We start from the raw sequence: 18,476 nt of genomic DNA, 5'->3' as shown, positions 1-18,476 counted from the left end.
AAGGAGTACAATGGATTTTGTTATTTTCATAGGTATCGTTAGTTAACAATTTATGGTGATTGTTTTAAACACTATTTTTTGGCTATTATTTGGATGTTTGGGTAGTAGACAACACTTAATTATATGTATAAAATTAGAGGTGGAAAAATTCGACCCAACCCACCAACCAAACCCGAACCCAACCCAAAATTAGTGGGTTGGGTTGAGATTTTCAACCAATTTAAGTTAAATGGGTCAACCCATTTAATTAAATAGGTTGGGTTGGGTAAATATTATCAAACCATTTTCAACCCGCCAACCCAAATAACTTTAATATATATTTTTAATTTAATAATTATTTGAATATTATCATATATTAATCAAAGTATTAATTTATAAATTATAATGTTGTATTATTATTTATGTTTTATAAAAATGCAATCCTAACTTCCATCCTTTTTTAACATCGATAATACTAGCCACTCTCCAAAAACACTTTGAAATTAAACATTTTTAGTGTTATTTGAACAATTTATTTGTATTTATGAATTGAGATTGTGCTTTTGGCATACTTATAAAGTTTTATTAATTTATGAAACTAAATTAAGTGGTATACTATTTAGTTAATTAATTTATTTATTTAATTTTAAGTGGGTTAACCCAAGTTTAACCCATTTATTTAATAGGTTGGGTCGGGAACTACATAAATATGTCAACCTGGTGACAACCCATTTATCTAAAAGGTTGGGTTGGGTTGGAAATATCAACCCATTTAAATAAACAGGTTGGGTTGGGTTGAAATTTTAAACCTAATTATTAAATTGAACTCGAACACAACCCATGTTGACTCATTGCTGGCTCTATATAAAATAAAGCATCAATAAAGGTAATTTTCTTATTATATTAAAAATGATTGTGTTTTAATTAATTAGTATGGGTTAGGATTTATGGCATTAAGCCATATGGGTTAGATGGTCATATTTGGCCATTTTATTCAAATGAGGCTAAACGATACATATGGACACACAAACTATTAAAAAAATGTCACCATAAAATGCTTACATCTACATGTTTTTTCACATTTATTATACGTGGCTAAATGATACATATGATCATACAAAGAATTCATGTGACCATAGGTATTATCATTCCACATTAGAATCCGTTACACATTATTTCTGATAAAACGAACACAAAGATGTGGCAGATGGTCATATTTGGCAACATTATTCGACTGAGGCTAAACGACAAATTTGGACACACGAACTATTAAAAAAACATCACCATAAAATGCTTACAGCCACATATAATAAACATCATGTTTATTATATGTGGCTAAATGATACATATGGCTTTACAAACAATTCATGTGACCATAAGTATTACCTTTATCCACATTAGAATCCATTGCACATTATTTCCGGTAAAATGAACACAAATATGTGGCAGATGGTCATATTTGGCCACATTATTCGACTGATGTTAAACGATACATTTGGACACATGAACTGCTAAAAAAACACCACCATAATATGCTTACAGCCACATGGTTTGTCACGTTCATTATATTTGGTTAGATGATACATCTGGTCATACAAACAATTCATGTAACCATAGGTATTATTATCAGCCACATTAGATTTCTATATGTGTAATTAAATGATAAATATGGTCATACAAACAATTAATGTAACCATAAGTATTTCCTTTTCTCCACATTAGACTTTTATATGTGACAATGTATATACTAATGATCTCATCGGTAATCATTACGATTTTTAAATATGGCGAAAATAATTCAGGATTTTACCATAGATAAGTTGTCACACTTTATAACGAAATCGTCGCATTTTTTCTGAAATGTGGCAAAAGGATTTTTAATAAGTGTGATCGTAGGTCAAAATTCTTGTAGTGTAATAAAAAAATAATTAAAACAAAAGAAAAAAGAAAAACATGAAAAAGAAAAAGAACAAGAATAAAATGATAATTTTCTACATAGTTAACGAAAGGCTTTTGACGATAATTGCCAAAAACACTACCCATGTAGCATTTGAAAACTATAAATACTATTTACATCGATTTTTGAGACTTTAGATCAAAACCATATAATTTTTTTTTTGGAACGACTGAATATCATTAAGCTAGCAAGGAGCTAGAACAAACAATTATATGACAACAGAAGAAGGATTTTGAAGCCAAGTAGACCAGCCTAACTTAGCTTTATTACATCTATTTGAAATCCAAAAGAAAGTCTTATCAAATACATCGTCAAAAAGCAATGCCTTTTTAGGTTGAACTGTTGCAAATATGATAGCATTTCTGAAATTCCAAATGCACCAAAACATAGGCATAACAACTGCATCGAAAATCTTATGTGGCCCTGCCCTCAACATGACCGCATCCGACCAAGATAGAAGAGAAAGAACAGAAATCTGGTCAGGAAGACGAATACCCCACCAAATAGCAATACGTCTCCAAATATCCATCAAAACAAGGTAACCTGCGAAAAGATGATCGATGGTTTCCACTGAACACAAACAGACATGACAAATGATCGTTGCCACCAAAATTCCTCTATAAGAAAGTCTTTCTCTCATAGGAATACTCTGAAGCTGCACCCTCCATATTAGAATATCGAATTTAATAGGAACACAATTATTCCATCTCGTAGCTTTATCACCGGAAGTAATCAACCCATCATCAAGAAAAGAGCGAGCTGAAGAAACTGAAAAAAACATCAGAAATATTGAGAGACCACCCCAATCTATCAGGACTTCTATCTAGACAGACACCCTGCATCAGCCTCTCGAAATTATCCCACTGGGTCTCCTCAATACCCCCTCCGGCAACTCGTCTAAAGTGGCACATATCCCAACCAATATTCATATGATGTCTAACTCTATAAGTACGGTGATTATCCAAAGCAAAAAATCTTGGGAAAAGAAGTAGCTAGAGGGATATCTCCTAACCAAACATCATGCCAAAAAGAAATGTGAGACTCGTCTCCTATCTGAATAGGGCAAATTTTCTAAAAATCAAAAGCACAATCGTTGAGAACATTTAACATTCGAATAATATCATTCTAAGGGCCTGTCCAATTTCTTCTCGGAATCAAAGGAGGAACATGACCATTCGATCCATACAATACGTTCACCACGCTGACCCACAACAAGTCTGGGTAATGAAAGAAACGCCAACGGCACCGAATAAGAAGAGCCCTATTATAAGAAAAATGACTTCCAACTCCCAATCCCCCATTATCTTGAGAAGCTAGAAACCGATCCCATCGAACCCAATGCATACGTCTATCATGCAAATCAGTACCACAGAAAAACTTAGCTCTCATTTCTCTAGGGGTGTTAAGGACTATGAACGGTATAGGAAAAACAGACATCAAGTAGCTTCCTAAAGAACCCCAAGACAAACTTAATCAAAGTAAGCCTCCCCCCAATAGAAAGACTTTTAGCTTTCCATCCCGTCAATCTACTTCTGAAACGATCAATGATAGAAGACAATGCAACAACTCTAGTTATATTCTGACCAACTGGGACTCCCAAATGAAAAAATGGAAGATTATCCGAGATACAACCCATACAATGGGCCACATTAGAAACCTGATCCGCTCTAACTCCCACACCCTATAACTTACTTTTGAGTAAATTAATTTTCAGAACTAAAGCAAAAAAGAAACATCTAAGGATACATTCAATATGAAGTGCATTTGTTTGATCCCAATGATCAAAAAGAACAACATCATCGGCATAAAATATGTGAGACATCTTAATACCACCATTAAAAATACCCTTATACATATCAGCTATCTGTACCCGAGTCAAAGCTACATGTAAACTATCCATGACTAAACGAAAAGGAATGGAGATAAAGGATCACCTTGTCTCAACCCTCTGTACATATGGAATTCTTTAGAAGGAGAACCATTCACGAGAACAGAAGTAGTAGCCAAACGAAAACCCATAATCTGCATAACCTCCATGAGGTAGTCCCAAGAAACAGAGTCATAGACCTTCTCAGAATACACTTTGAAAATCAAAAGAGGATTCTTTGAAGTCTTACTCCAAGCAACAATCTCATTAAGAAGAAATGGGTCATCCAGAATTTGTGTACCTTTAATAAAAGCAGACTATTCCATACTCATCAAATTATTGATAACCTCCGCCAATCTATTAGCTAAAAGCTTACCAATAATCTTATATTGGCAACCAATTAGACTAATATACCTAAAATCTGACACGAACTTCGGGTCTCTAATTTTAGGGATCAAGGTAAAGAATGAGGCATTACACCCCTTAGGAATGAAAGAGTATGAATGAAAATGAGTGTTAATATCAACGACATCATCCTCCATAATATCCAAATGTCATTTCATAAAAGTAAATGAAAACCCATCAGGTCCTGGAGCCTTTCTCGAGGCACAGTCCCACACAGCCTTTTTATTTCCTCACGAGTGAAAGGAGCTTAGAGAAAAGTAATCTGAGAATCAGACAAAGTAGAGAAATTGAGAGAATCTAACAATGGTCTCGATATTGTCTGTTTCGAGAAAAGAGATTGTAATAAGCTCGAAATTCTTCCTTCACAAGTCCCGGATCATCAATCCACACCCCATCTCGTAAAACACCACGAATCGCCATTTGATGCCTCTATAGTACCATGAAAGTATCCCCAGTTTTCATCTCCCTCAATGCCCCATTGAATCTTAACTTTTTGAGCTAAATCCAAATATGTGATGTGATCCAAATCTATAAGTTCTTTATGAACTGTGACCCATTTCTCCTGTAACTCAGTTGTGCCCCTATTTTCCATTAACTTGATATCAATAGAATCTAAACTCTCTTGGATCTCCTTACGTTTATTACCCATCCAAATGTGACTGCTAACATTCCATAAACGCAAGTTAGGTTTAAGAAGCTAAAGTTTCTTCTTAAATTTAACCCAAGGATGAGAATCCAACATTCCTGGCTGATCTTGACGCCAAGAATTGCGAACAACCTCATCAAACCCCTCCATATTAAACCACGAGTGAAACATACAAAAAGGAACTGGACCGTTACCCACCCGATGTTCCGATAAAGAGAATAGGCCTATGATCAGGAATATATTTCTCCAAAACCATTCCAGAAAGGTGAGGAAATGAATCCAAAAGACCATCCGACACCAAAAAGCGATCCATCTTGCTAAATTTAGAGCCCCACTTATCACTCCAAGTAAATCGAGGGCACCCTAAAGGAATATCTATCAAATCGGCATGCTCAATAAAATCATTGAAACTTCTAGCTGTAGATTGGTTAAATTGTGATCCAATTCTCTCCGACTCGTCCCGAACAATATTAAAATCACCCATCAAAACACATTCTCCTATAAAAGAAGACATAAGCCAAATGAGATAGCTCCAAAGTTGTCTTTTACAGTCCACGCCTTGAGGAGCATAAATTGTAATAAACAGCACCTTCAAACCATAAGTGGACCAAACAGCTTCAATAGCAAGTAAATTGTCCGAAGAGTAACTCTTTTTCATAGTGATACGATCCAAATCCCAAATTGCCAAGATACCCCCCGAAGCACCGCGAGAAGGAGAAAAAGCATGAGAAAACGAATTATTACCCCAAAAAGACCTCATCGTAAGAAAGTCTACAACTTCCATTTTCGTTTCTTAAATAGTTAAAAAAATTAACTTTATATTTATTACATAAAATTTTAATCCAACCCCGCTTATCCTTACACCCCTCTCCTTGTATGTTAATAGAAAGACAATTCATTTTAAAACTGATATTTTCTCGGTCCCTTATATTATTTCGTTGACTCGTTTAAAACAGCCATCCAAATTGTACCGCATAGCCTTCCCAATATCAAGAGTTTTTTGAATTTCATTCAAAAAAATAATCATTGTTAATAGAATTCTACGAGTAAGTATCATTAACATTAAGGTTGCAAAAACCTGATGGATGTGATAAATTGTCTTCTGGATCTACTACACCCGTTACACGACCACACCCGCCACAAAAACCAAGCGAATCAGCTCCCTTTTTAGATGATTAATTAGGAAAATTTACACACGAAGGAGAGGCCCGAACAACAGACTTAACCGGACCAACTGTGGTCTGGTCGATACATTTAACAACAACAACAGTAGTTGTTGTAACAGTGTCAGCAGCTACCTGAATTTCTGATGGTAACTCTATTGGAATCCCAACAGAGAAAGGGCGAAGATCTGGAACTTTTGAGCAAGAATCATGATGGACCGGAGGGGCTGCAACAAACCAAGCCTTCTTTGAACTAGGAATATTAGAATTCCTAGAATAACTCTCTTCATCAACATTACCACATTGATCATTTTCTTGAGAATAATTGTGAATGGACTCATCATCTTTCATTCTCTCTAAAGTATCATATATACCAAATGGGTCATATGAACCCTTTTACTTTTCATGAGAATCATTAAAAACTCCATCTTCATGAAATTGAACATGATCTTCAACATTATCAACTCCATGTTTTAGAGATTCACAAGAGAATGAAGGAGTCCACCCGGGTGCTTCTTTAATTCTAACCGAGAAAACATGATCACCAACAATAACTTTCAAAACATCCGAGATGATATTTTGAAAATTAGATAAAACATATATCCTTTTCTTGTATACATCTTCACCCAACTCCTCATTAAGATGAACAATGCTTCCCCATCTAGCTAGAATCTTCTTGAATGCTTTTTTACTCCATGCACGCAATGGAAATCCTTCTACATCAATCCATACCAATCTTTCTGAAGGGACAAAGTTTCTATCCCAAGGACGTTTCTCAATAATCCAATGATCCATAACTCCACTATTCATGAAATTCTTACAAGCATCTTTATGCTTAAATTCAAACATTACCCACAAACCACCAACGTAACGAATGTCAAAATCATCAAAGTTGTCATAAAAACATAACATCCTTAAATTAGGTATAGTAAGGAAGTCTCTAGCTTTGACTAAACAAGCACATCTTCTTCTTTCAACAATAAAATCACCAAAATTAATATGAATAATATCATCAACCATCTTTATATCGGGAATGACTTTTATATTACCCTTAACAACACTTGCATAGGAGTTTGCTTGGCTTACATTATTATCCATATTGTTACACAGAGAATATCCTTTAGGAGAAGATTTATCAGGTTTAGATACTGATTTCGAGATTCTTGGGGTAGATACAAACAGTTTATAGTAACCAAACCAAACATCACACAATTTTTTTTCTCATGCTTTCAGTATATGTAACACCCATAAATCTGATGAATCCGAAACACTTAACCCAATCTTGATTTCTTGTTAGAAATAAATACATCTACAACCTTTCCAATTCAATTACAAACCCGCCATAAATCATTGCTCAACACTGAGTCTGGGAATTTAGTAACGTAGAAGGATGATACGTTCTTACTGGAAATTCGATCGCCATTCTGAAATTGTGACTGTCGTTGCTCTCTGAAACTACGATTACCATCATCTTTTCGAATCTTGGCCCAAGGCTCATCAGGTTTCCATCGATTAAAGGAATTAGAACCCATGTGGAGATCGTTGTAAAACCCTACGGCAATAGAAAAGACGAACAGTACCAATGTTGGAGAAATCACATACCTTCGATGAACAGAAATTGTTCAAAACCATATAACTAAAACGGTATAATTTATCTTTTCAGAAATAAGCCTACTATATATTAAAATGGTTAATTTATAATTCATATTTTCATAAATAAGTCTAGTATGTATTAAAATGGTTAATTTATAATTCGTATTTTTCTAAAATATCGTCTCTCATGTTCTTCATACTGAAAACTTGTTTTTTATTTCTATTTTATAGTTTTCACATATATTTTTATTATTATTAAGATATAATATATGAAAATGCTTCCAAATTCACATAAAATTATCTAAAAAAATATAAGACTCCAGAAGGAAACCACATATTAATTAAAAGAATAAGATCTGAAAATGAACGAGAATATAACCCTTCCGGCTTCATCCCATATCCAATTTGATAGAAACCCTACACCTCCAAAAAGAGTCTTTGGACTTTGCAAAGGATCACGAGAATGCTGGATGTCAATTCCTTTCCATCCTTAAAGTGTTTTTTCCATGGTTGGAAAATTAATTAATAAACGAAAAAGAGTTCAGTATTTTCTTCATACAATTGTGATTTCCTTTGCCATGAATTCCGTGATTTATCTACAAAAGATTTTTAAGAAAAAAAAAAAACATACTTCCATTAATTCCAACGGCTGCCACACGATCGAGGAATTATTGGTTTCTTGGTGGGAATGATTATATTATATATGCTAGGCGTTTTTTTTTTCTTTTTATCTAAAGGCATATCAAATTTTAAAGCATAATAAGTCACAATATCCCAGAGTCCATATCATCCTGTCCTAATGTTCACGTGAGAGTTCAATCCTGAAACAAAGACAACAGAAATAAAAAATCTCATTTAATTAAATAGGGTTTGAGGAGGTAACATATCAGTAGTCGTGCCTCCAATATGGTTAAAACGACCACATCACTTTAAATGACATTTGTCATTTAGGGAAAAAATAGATATTGGGGCTGGTGAGTTGTGGACAATTGTCGGATGCTAGAGGAGGTGTTAGCGGAAAAGTTTACCTCATCAAGAATCATAAAGAAACAACAGCTCCAAGATGTACTAGATATAAAACGTTCGATATAGAACATTGTAAATGAACTATTAAGTAATAGACACAAACTTTGTATATATTGGCGGACCTACATGCATGTATGCACGGGGTAGCCCATGTTACCCTTCAAATTTTTTAGTGTAGTGGAAATTTTTTGGGGAATTTTTCACATAATGTATTTTTTTTCCCACGTGCTATGATAACGTATATTATATATATATATATATATATATATATATATATATATATATATATATATATATATATATATATATATATATATATGGCGTTTTCTTAATATTTTATACTATGTTTTTATGCTATCTAGAGTTAAAAGGTACTTATAATACTTAAATTTATTTTTTACATGTATAATTTATTTTGAGAGCGGAAATGAAGTAAAAAGGTTGAAATTGGAGTTGGATAGCAAAAGGAAGAGATGACTGAAGGAAGCCCATTACGCCCAACGTAATGGGACGTACGCCTAGCGTACTGAGTTGGGTTGTTCCGGATCAAAACGTGTATATTTACGTCTTACGCCCATTGTAAATCAAAGTATGCCCAGTGTACGTAATTCGGTCTAAAAATTTATATAATGCGATATTTGGCTTACCAGAAGAGAGATTACGACTTCTATCATTCTTTGGTCGACAAGAAACCCTTCTTCTACCGTTTTGAGGGTTTAGAAGGCGGCCGGAAGGTCATTAATCTGGTATAGAGAGAGAAGATCTGATGGATTAGAGAGTGGATTCATGCCAGAAATCATTTGGTTTGTTGTTCTGATCATGATTAGCATTCCAATGTGATTCCATATATGTTTACTTTCTGATTTGGGTGTTAAAACCCTTTGCATTGTGTTTATGACTAGATGAATCTTTGAGAATTTAGATTAATTGTTATTTGGATTGTTTGTTCTTGTTTAATTTATTTTGTTAAATTTGATTGCAAGATCCATATGCGTTAAAGATTGTTAATTTATACTCTATTGTTGACTTAATAAAGTTTAGATGATCATTCTGATTTTGTTAATTTGAATCATAGTTGTCCATGATCATTGGTAATTATGACTAGCACTTGATCAAAACCTAGGGTTAGATAATAAAGTGATGAACTTTAATGTGTGCATATGTAGATTATCATTCTATGCATGAATTAATTTCTATGATAATTAGGATTAATAAAGATCAAATCTTGCTTAATACGAACAAAATATTGATTTGCATGATTGTTTGTTCACTTGATCATTGAATTAATAGTTTTGTTGAAATCAAATGATTAGTAGTCTGATCATGATGCTAGTCATATTAGGAATCGGTGAATAATGAATAAATATTCATTGCAATTAGTAGTTAGCCAGTATTTTGAGATGAAATCCAGTCTAAACCAAAGTACCTAAAGATATTTATCTTCAGTTAGTTTATCTCAATTTGCTGTTTAATTGTTTATTTGAGATATAATTACATAAATCCCCTTCTTGTTGTTTTTGTGTGTTTAATTTAACCTATAATCAAAAACTTCAAATTAATTAATCACCATTCCCTTGTGTTTGACACATAGTCTTATCACAACTATATTATTGCACGATTAGGTGCACTGCCTGATGTGTTTATTAGTCCAGTTATGATAAAATCAATTTTATAAATTTAAAATTTAAGCAATTAAACTATTGACATAATAACCCCTAAAATCATGGGTCCACCACCTCACATTTTGTTTTGGGTTGGCTAATTGAATATATATGAACTTCTATGTTTAAAACATGTACTTACTAAGATTCTAGTTGAGTTGAGTCGTCGAGATAGAAATCTCGTGAGCCTTATAAATATTTAATTATTTGGAAATTAATAATACCTACCCAAACACTGGTAACTTTATTATATAGTTTTACATTTTTGATAACAAAAGTTTTATTCACCTTACTGCTTTGTTTTTGGGTAAAAGTTAAGCTAAAATAAGTTGATGAAAACTTATTTTATTCAGCTTACTGCTTTTGTCGCCTTACATTTATATATAATTTTCAATACAAACATGAATGATGTTAATTTATATGATAGTTTATGTTATGATAAATGAACTAATAATTAATTAAGTGGCTATATAAGCATGTGTATAAATTATTTCTTACGTGTATGCAAGAAAAAAATATAACAAAACGTACAAAAAGAAACAACGGTAATATTTAATTATAATATATTATGTATATATAATGTTTGTAATTATGTTTGCATTTTTTTATGATACCAGTTAACCTAACCAAGGGAGTTTAATAACTTGTAGACGTGAGTACAAATTTCGTTAAAGTTCATAAACACAACTATGATGAGCTTAAACGATGAGGAAATACGTAGTTCGCAAGGGGAAGACGAAAAGGAATGATCAATAATCGACACAACAGAAGTATGCAAATTACACATTTCATGCAAAACATATATATGGACTTAGTGTTGCAATCTGGTTTTCGCTTGTTTAGACTTGATACTGTTGTAGCCGTTTTTTGGCTTTATTATCCCCGTTTTTTGCAAGTATCTTTATAAATATTAATATTGTCGTCGTTTTATAACTATGCAAAAACGACCTTGACCATCTCATATCATCAGTTCCTTTAATTTACTAAGGACTAAAACAGTTACATCTTATTATCCTTTCTCATTTAGATTATTGGTTGAGTCTTTATATAATGACAATGTAACCCGTTAATTACATCTCATGTAACTCTGTTTTTGTTTCTTTCATAGCGACTTGGTAGGTTTCCTTTATAAACTTCAGCTGTTCCAAAAAAAAAAAAAAAAAAAAAACTTTAAGTACACGAGAGAGAGAGAGAGAGAGAGAGAGAGATTCTATTGTTTAAATTCTTTGCTAGGCAAAGGTATTTCTCCTTCCAGTTGTATCTTTCTTTAATTTTGCGTGTTAGAGCTAGCTCTAGCAGCTTGTATCTTCCAGAGAATAATATCCACCCACTTCACCTTCGGTCTCGTATTTGTGTGTGTGTGTGTGTGTGTGTGTGAGAGAGAGAGAGAGAGAGAGAGAGAGAGAGAGAGAGAGAGAGAGAGAGAGAGAGAGAGAGAGAGAGAGAGAGAGAGAGAGAGAGAGAGAGAGAGAGAGAGAGAATCCTAAGTGTATACGGATGATTCAACAATAAGTTTTGCAGGTTTCACAAATATCCATATAGAAATGAAGAGAAGCGATATCTTCAAAGAAGAAGATCATGAACAAGAAGACTATACCACGAAGAAAAACCCTAGTTTTCGAGGCCTTCATGAAGAAGAAGATGCTGATGAGGAAGAAGAAGAAGAAGAAGATGCTGAATTAGAAAAGGCTGATCATCACTCAGCAAGTACTAGTATACCCAAAAATGGATCAACTTCAAGCAACAGCACAGTAGAAGAGAGCGAGAAGAAGTCTAACTCAGCCACCGGTTATGTGCGACCCTATGTTCGTTCCAAGAACCCTAGACTCCGGTGGACACCCGAACTCCATCTCCGATTTATTCATGCAGTTGAGAAATTGGGAGGTCAAGAAAGTAAGCAATAATCAACCTATTTCATGTGGTTCTATGTTCTATTAATTAGTTATCAAACTTTTTCCTCAATAAATAGCTTATTTTAATGAAATCTAATGTGTTTTATACAGGAGCAACACCGAAGTTAGTTCTTCAATTGATGAACATTAAAGGGCTTAGCATCTCCCATGTCAAAAGCCATCTTCAAGTAATTCTTTTTATTTAATTAAATTTCATTTTAATTACAGTTCATTTTTTATATTTATCAATTATAATAATATTTCATAATTTCTGTCGATTGAATTTGTTTAAGTAGATGTATAGAAGCAAGACGATTGACGATCCAAATCAAGGTAAATACACAACATAACTACTCAAGAAAATTTCAAGGAATTTAATTTTTATTACAAGCTTTCAAATATTTTTGCAGCTGTTTCAGAACAAAGGCTTCTTTATGAAAGTGATGATCATCATATTTACAACCTTAGCCAACTTCCCATGCTCCAAAGTTTTTCTCAAAAATCAATTTCCAATTTTAGGTAAGATATTAAATAAATTAAACTGTTATCCTTTCTAATAGTTTTGAACTTTTTGATATTAAAATCACTAATTTGTTTCATCCTTAATTATTCATATCTTCTATCGATTATCAGATATTCAGATGGTCTTTGGAGTCACCACACAAACCAAGATTGCAACCCTTTTATAGCAGGTGGACTTAGCAATGGTGTTCATGGTTCAAGAGCTGAGAGATTAATCTATGAAATGAACAACAGCTCAAATTTTAGATGCCTCGCAAACAATAATAGTGAAGAATCCCAGTTGAGATTATTCGGAGATCATTATGGTTGGTCAAGAGATAAGCCAATCCGAATCAAAACTCAAACGGATAATAGATCAGACATCATCATCAACGATCAAGACAAAATGGTACTCAAAAGGAAGGAGATCAATCAACAGGATCAAGAAAATCATGATCTTGATCTAAATCTTTCGCTACAAATGAAAACCCATGAAAATGATGATACAAGAAACAATGAGGTCAATGAGAGCGAGTGTGCCTTATCATTGTTTTCGTCAATTTCAACTAAAAGCCCTAGTAACATTAGAAGATCAAAGCATGCAAAAACAGTGGGTGGTAGTACTAGTACAAGCCTAGATCTGACTTTGTGAAAGAAACAAAATAACTGTTTAAGTAAGATTCTGAAGGTACTATAATAATATAAAATATTTATTGTTACAAAACAAATTTATATTGCAGGTTGTTTCTCAGCCTAGGTATTCCACTACTAACAATGCCGTCCTTTTATCGGTTGTCATCAGTTCAAGTCAACCAAAATTATGACCTAATGATCCTACTATTATAGGACATTAATTAAATGTGGTCATGTTATTGATCGATTAACTGAAACACTATATTTAGTTGATAAGTTAAGTTTTGTAAAAATTTGGTGTGTTACCGGGTAATACTTGAGCATCTTATAACGGTCTTGTGTTCAAATATGGAGAGTTTCAATGAACGGTAAACGGTGCATCAAATCTAATCTAATAAGCCCAGCGGTATCCGGTGTTGCCCTTCATCCTTAAGGTTGAGGGTTTAAGTCTCGTCGTGGACATATGTGGATTTAAGGTGTAGATTAATTAGGAATAAGTTAGATTTGCCGTTTCAAAAAAATAAAGATTTTTTTGTCATATGTTATATTATTATTCAATTTATCAAATGTCATTTTGTGATTATTTTGAATTAATTTCTTTTCCATATATCATTTTATAGATTTTTTTATTTTAACAAATTCTATATAATATTTTAATGTAATAATTATAATAAATGTAGTAATAAATGAATATCAATTTCATTAGAGAGCCGGGTGTGGGCAACTCGGAACCCACGTTATCCGATTTGGCACGCTAATAACGGCGCCATAACGGGTGGAACACCGCCCCGCCTAGCCGTTATTAGGTGTTACGTTACTATATGTTATCACGACAACGGGCCATAACGCGCTTAATTGTTTCAAACGGTCACAATTTCGACCATTTTTTCAAACGGTAACTTATTAAAAAAAATTTACACTATAAATACATACAACTTATATCATTTTTAAATACAAAAAACATAAATTTCTCTCAACTACATAATTCTTTCAATATTTCAAAACAAAAATATGAATCGTCTTGATCCGGCTCATCCGTACAACGATGATAACGACGAAAACGATTTGTACGTGAGTATGATGTACCGGTATTATACAGACAACCTACTATATCCAGATCCAGCTCCACTACTCACGCGACGTGCGGCGTTAAATAGAGATCGTGAGGAAGGGCATAGACGTCTAGTTAACGATTACTTTGCCGAAAATTGTGTCTACCAGCCAAGCGATTTCAAAAGAAGATTCCATTTGCGAAAAATGTTTCAACTTTTATAAATTACAAAATGTCACTTTTAGATAAAATAAATACAATTTTTACATGTTTAATATTTATTTAGGTATGAATTTTTCCAAATGAGATATGATGCTAGAGGCAAACGAGGCTTCACAGGGTTGTAAAAATGTGTTGCTGCAATAAAACTTATGGCAATGGGGGAGTAGCCCGATTCTGTTGACGATTATATGAGAATGTCTGAGAAGACCGCACGAGAAAGTTTGTATTTATTGGCAAGAGGTGTTGTCGAAACCTTCGGTGACCAATACTTGCGCAAACCTTCGTTGCATGATATGCAACAACTATATGCGGCGCATGAAGAAAGACATGGTTTTCCGGGTATGCTTGGGAGCATTGACTGTACACACTGGAAATGGAGAAATTGCCCCGTGGCGTGGAAAGGTCAGTATTCGAGCGGTCATCATGGAGCACCTTCGTTGGTCTTAGAGGCTGTTGCTTCACAAGATTTATGGATTTGGCATGCTTTTTTCGGTGTTGCGGGTTCTAACAACGACGTCAACGTTCTCGATCAATCACCAATATTTGACGATCTTTTGTCAGGAAGAGCCTCGGATGCTCCATTCACAGTGAATGGAAACGAATATAAGTTTGGGTATTACCTTACAGTCGGAATATATCCACAATCTTCCACGTTTGTGAAGGCGTTTCGACACCCAATAGATCCAAGGGACAAATATTTCAAGAGACGACAAGAAGGAGCACGTAAGGACGTTGAACGTGCTTTTGGGGTTTTGAAATCAAAATGGCACATAGTTGAACATGCAGCGAGACCTTATGAGTTAGATACTCTACGATATATCATGTATGCATGTATCATAATGCATAACATGGTTGTCGAAGCTAAAGGACGCAATATTGCAACGTATTCGCCTACGGAGCCAAGACATGTGCAATTTCAACCAGGGACATCGGAATATTTACATAGAGTGGTTGATATTCAAGATCAGCGAAAACACAAGCAACTCCGTGAAGACTTGGCGGATTACATCTATGTTGGTCACGAAAACGAAGATGAATAGTTTTAGGCCAAAAAATGTAGGTTTTATAATCTTTTTTTTTTTTTGCTTTTTAGGTTTTTAAATGTTTTTTTGTTTTGTTGTAATTTTTTTTAATGTTGTTTTTAATTTAAGTTTTATTAAAATTTTATTTTTACTTTTCAAATATAAATAAATAAATAAATAACAAATTTGAAATATAGAAAAAAGAACATAAAAAATAGAAAATAAAATATAAGATAATTGGTGTTATCACATGTTATTAGATGTTGCTCATTTCCACCTTGGGTGTTATAACACCCATGTATGAGTAGGATGCTGACATGACACCTTTTGGGTGTGGTAACATGTAATAACATGTTGCCCACACCTAGTAGTCTTAATGGACTTACATTTTTATTTCAAAATTCCTAAATTAAAGCTCATTAGTTTATTTTGTTTATTTATTTAAATTTAAAAGATAAAAAAATTTATTTTTATAATAATTCATTATTTTTTTATTTTCTTATAAATCCAAAGTTCTTAAATAATTAGATCTTTATATTTAATCTTTTTTTAATTAACTCATGTAATATATGGGTCTTACACCTAATGTTTTTTAAAAGGGTTGCTTGTATCATCGTGAAATGTGAGTTCTCTCTTACAAACCTTGAAATATCGGGTTGCCGCAATGAGTGTGGTGAACTCATTTTAAATTTTCTAAAAACTAATTAACAAGGTAGCTAAAAATATAAAATAATATAAAAAAACACTTAGAAAATAATTCAATATTATAAGACAAATATATAATATCGTAATATTATTACAAGTATATCACATCTAATGACATGACTCGAATATTATTACATAATATTTTCTTCGAGTTTTCATATAGTCTTTTTGTGGTAAAAAAATTCTTAATTCATAATAAGATTTACAAAATTGGTGATCATTTTATACTAAATAACAGAAAACTTATTATAACAAACACCTAGGTGGTTCACCAAGTAACACTTGGGACTTCATAAGCTCTAAAGTTCAAACTTTAAGAGTTTCAATCAAGAGTTGGCTAGGAAAAGGTATGTGATACACTTCCATAATGGTTGTTTAGTATCATTGCCAAAGGCGAGTCTCATCCCCTAAATCTTGTAATATTGGGGATTCGTAGTGGACAAGGGGGGAACTTATTTAACTTTAAAAAGTAAAAATAAAAACTAATTTTATTAGATGATTACATCATTTTAATCATTTAAATTTAAATTATGGTCTTAATTATATTCTAGATGGAGATAGTTTTTGTGTATAATATTTAGGTAGCAAGCATACAAGTTTATTTATTATTTTAATTTGTTCCCCATGTTTTTTTTACATTTACTTGGCTTGTTTTAAAACCAAACCATAAGGATATGTGTTATGTATACTTCCAAATGATAGTGGGGTGTTAATGTGGCTTCAAACACTGGCCGGAACACCATGTCGACCCTTGGTGGCCCCGATGAGACCATCCCCGTTGTAGACTCGTCTCCATGTTCCCTCTTCTTCTTCTGTTTTTGTGAGTTGTGTCTCTCCTTTCTCACTCATTTCCCCTTCTTTTTCTTGTATATTATTTTTTAATGGCTTATACATTGTTATTTATAAGTGAAAGAAAGAATATAACTTGGAATGAAAGATTGATCAGTGAAAAATAGAGGATGGAAGTGACGTGGCATTGAGGTGGAACAAACTGAAATAAAGGTTAAAAGAGAGTATAACACATACCTTAAGGATGCACAAAGCTGTGTGGTAAAAGAAGCTTCCATGGGTGGTACCCTCGGTAACTCGATCCATGAATATTGGTATGTCGTTTGTTGTACCGTACAAGATGTGGGTTGAGGGTTCACGAACTCAATGCTACCAGTATTCTTTTCTCTTGTATCATTTATGCCATATGTATAGTAAGCTATAGCAAAGTATATAGGTTGATAATGATGAATTTTCATTTGTTGTGTGTTGGAAGGGATATGAGAGGAGAGAGAAAATATAATAGGGTGCTTATGTCGCTTGTGGCTTAGGAGGGATGTACTCCCTCTATGCTAAGGGTGGAATGACTAGTCATCTTTCCAAACTTTCATTCCTTTGTTAACATCAACATCACATTACATTTTATCTATTTTTTCACTCCATCCCAAAAACATCCTATAACCATGGAAATAGTCATCTTTCTATTACTCAACATCCGACACTTTCTTTATAAAATATTTAGAATAAATGGAGACTAAAAGAATGACTTAAATGTAAAATAAAATTAAAAGCTAAAAAAATAATATCAAATAAAGTTTTTTACCTAAATAAATAATATCAAAACAAAATTACAATTATTTGTCTTGGTTGAGTATAGTATATAGGTATTTACAATATGTTCTATAAGATTCAGTTGATGGTTGTAGTGGGTTTTTGAGAATGCACCTTTGTCTTTTAAAATCATATGTATAATATAAAGCAAGTGTACATTATATTTCGGTTTTTAAGGATGCACTGCTCGTGTCTTCTATCAAAGATACCCTAACAGCATTTGAGAACACAAAAAGCGTGCTCAACATCATTCATTGATGAATCTTAAATTGCCTTGAATCTTTTTTGTTTATCGTTGTTTAGATGCATAAATATTTTGATAATAGTATCTTAATTAGGGTATATCCCGTCAGCAATATAATATACATGTTTGTATTATACTTTGTGAACTTAAAATTGACAATTGGGTGCAATTTCATGTAATATGTCAGTGAATAATGATGATTGATTGAGGATGTTGATGTCGGTGTTTGGATGGACAACACTAGAAAATACATACCAAATCTATAAATTTTGTGAGGCTACCACTTTGTGAATAACCTCGTGGTACTCAT

At 33.1% G+C, this 18,476-nt stretch overlaps 1 protein-coding gene across 1 annotated transcript; it reads left to right on the top strand.

The window, feature by feature from the left end:
- The first annotated feature begins 11,510 nt into the window (after positions 1 to 11,510).
- On the top strand, positions 11,511 to 13,418 carry LOC145137984 (uncharacterized). Its single transcript, XM_079072128.1, has 5 exons — positions 11,511 to 12,190; positions 12,301 to 12,377; positions 12,486 to 12,522; positions 12,600 to 12,708; positions 12,823 to 13,418. The coding sequence occupies exons 1-5, from the start codon at positions 11,842 to 11,844 to the stop codon at positions 13,340 to 13,342; spliced, it is 1,092 nt and encodes a 363-aa protein (XP_078928254.1). The 5' UTR covers positions 11,511 to 11,841; the 3' UTR covers positions 13,343 to 13,418.
- Positions 13,419 to 18,476: the final 5,058 nt, after the last annotated feature.

This window comes from Lactuca virosa, chromosome 9 (genome assembly GCF_052849685.1).
Source record: "Lactuca virosa cultivar CGN04683 chromosome 9, Lactuca_virosa_CGN04683_v6, whole genome shotgun sequence".
In the NCBI taxonomy this organism is placed as follows: domain Eukaryota; kingdom Viridiplantae; phylum Streptophyta; class Magnoliopsida; order Asterales; family Asteraceae; genus Lactuca; species Lactuca virosa.
This window is presented reverse-complemented; position numbering and strand designations above follow the sequence as displayed.

What these genes read in the sequence shown, in the direction of transcription:
- LOC145137984 (XM_079072128.1), top strand. Translation starts at nt 11,842, where the DNA reads ATGAAGAGAAGCGATATCTTCAAAGAAGAAGATCATGAACAAGAAGAC. An exon ending in ATGTCAAAAGCCATCTTCAA is followed by an intron (nt 12,378 to 12,485) that starts GTAATTCTTTTT and finishes TTGTTTAAGTAG; the next exon opens with ATGTATAGAAGCAAGACGAT. An exon ending in AAATCAATTTCCAATTTTAG is followed by an intron (nt 12,709 to 12,822) that starts GTAAGATATTAA and finishes ATCGATTATCAG; the next exon opens with ATATTCAGATGGTCTTTGGA.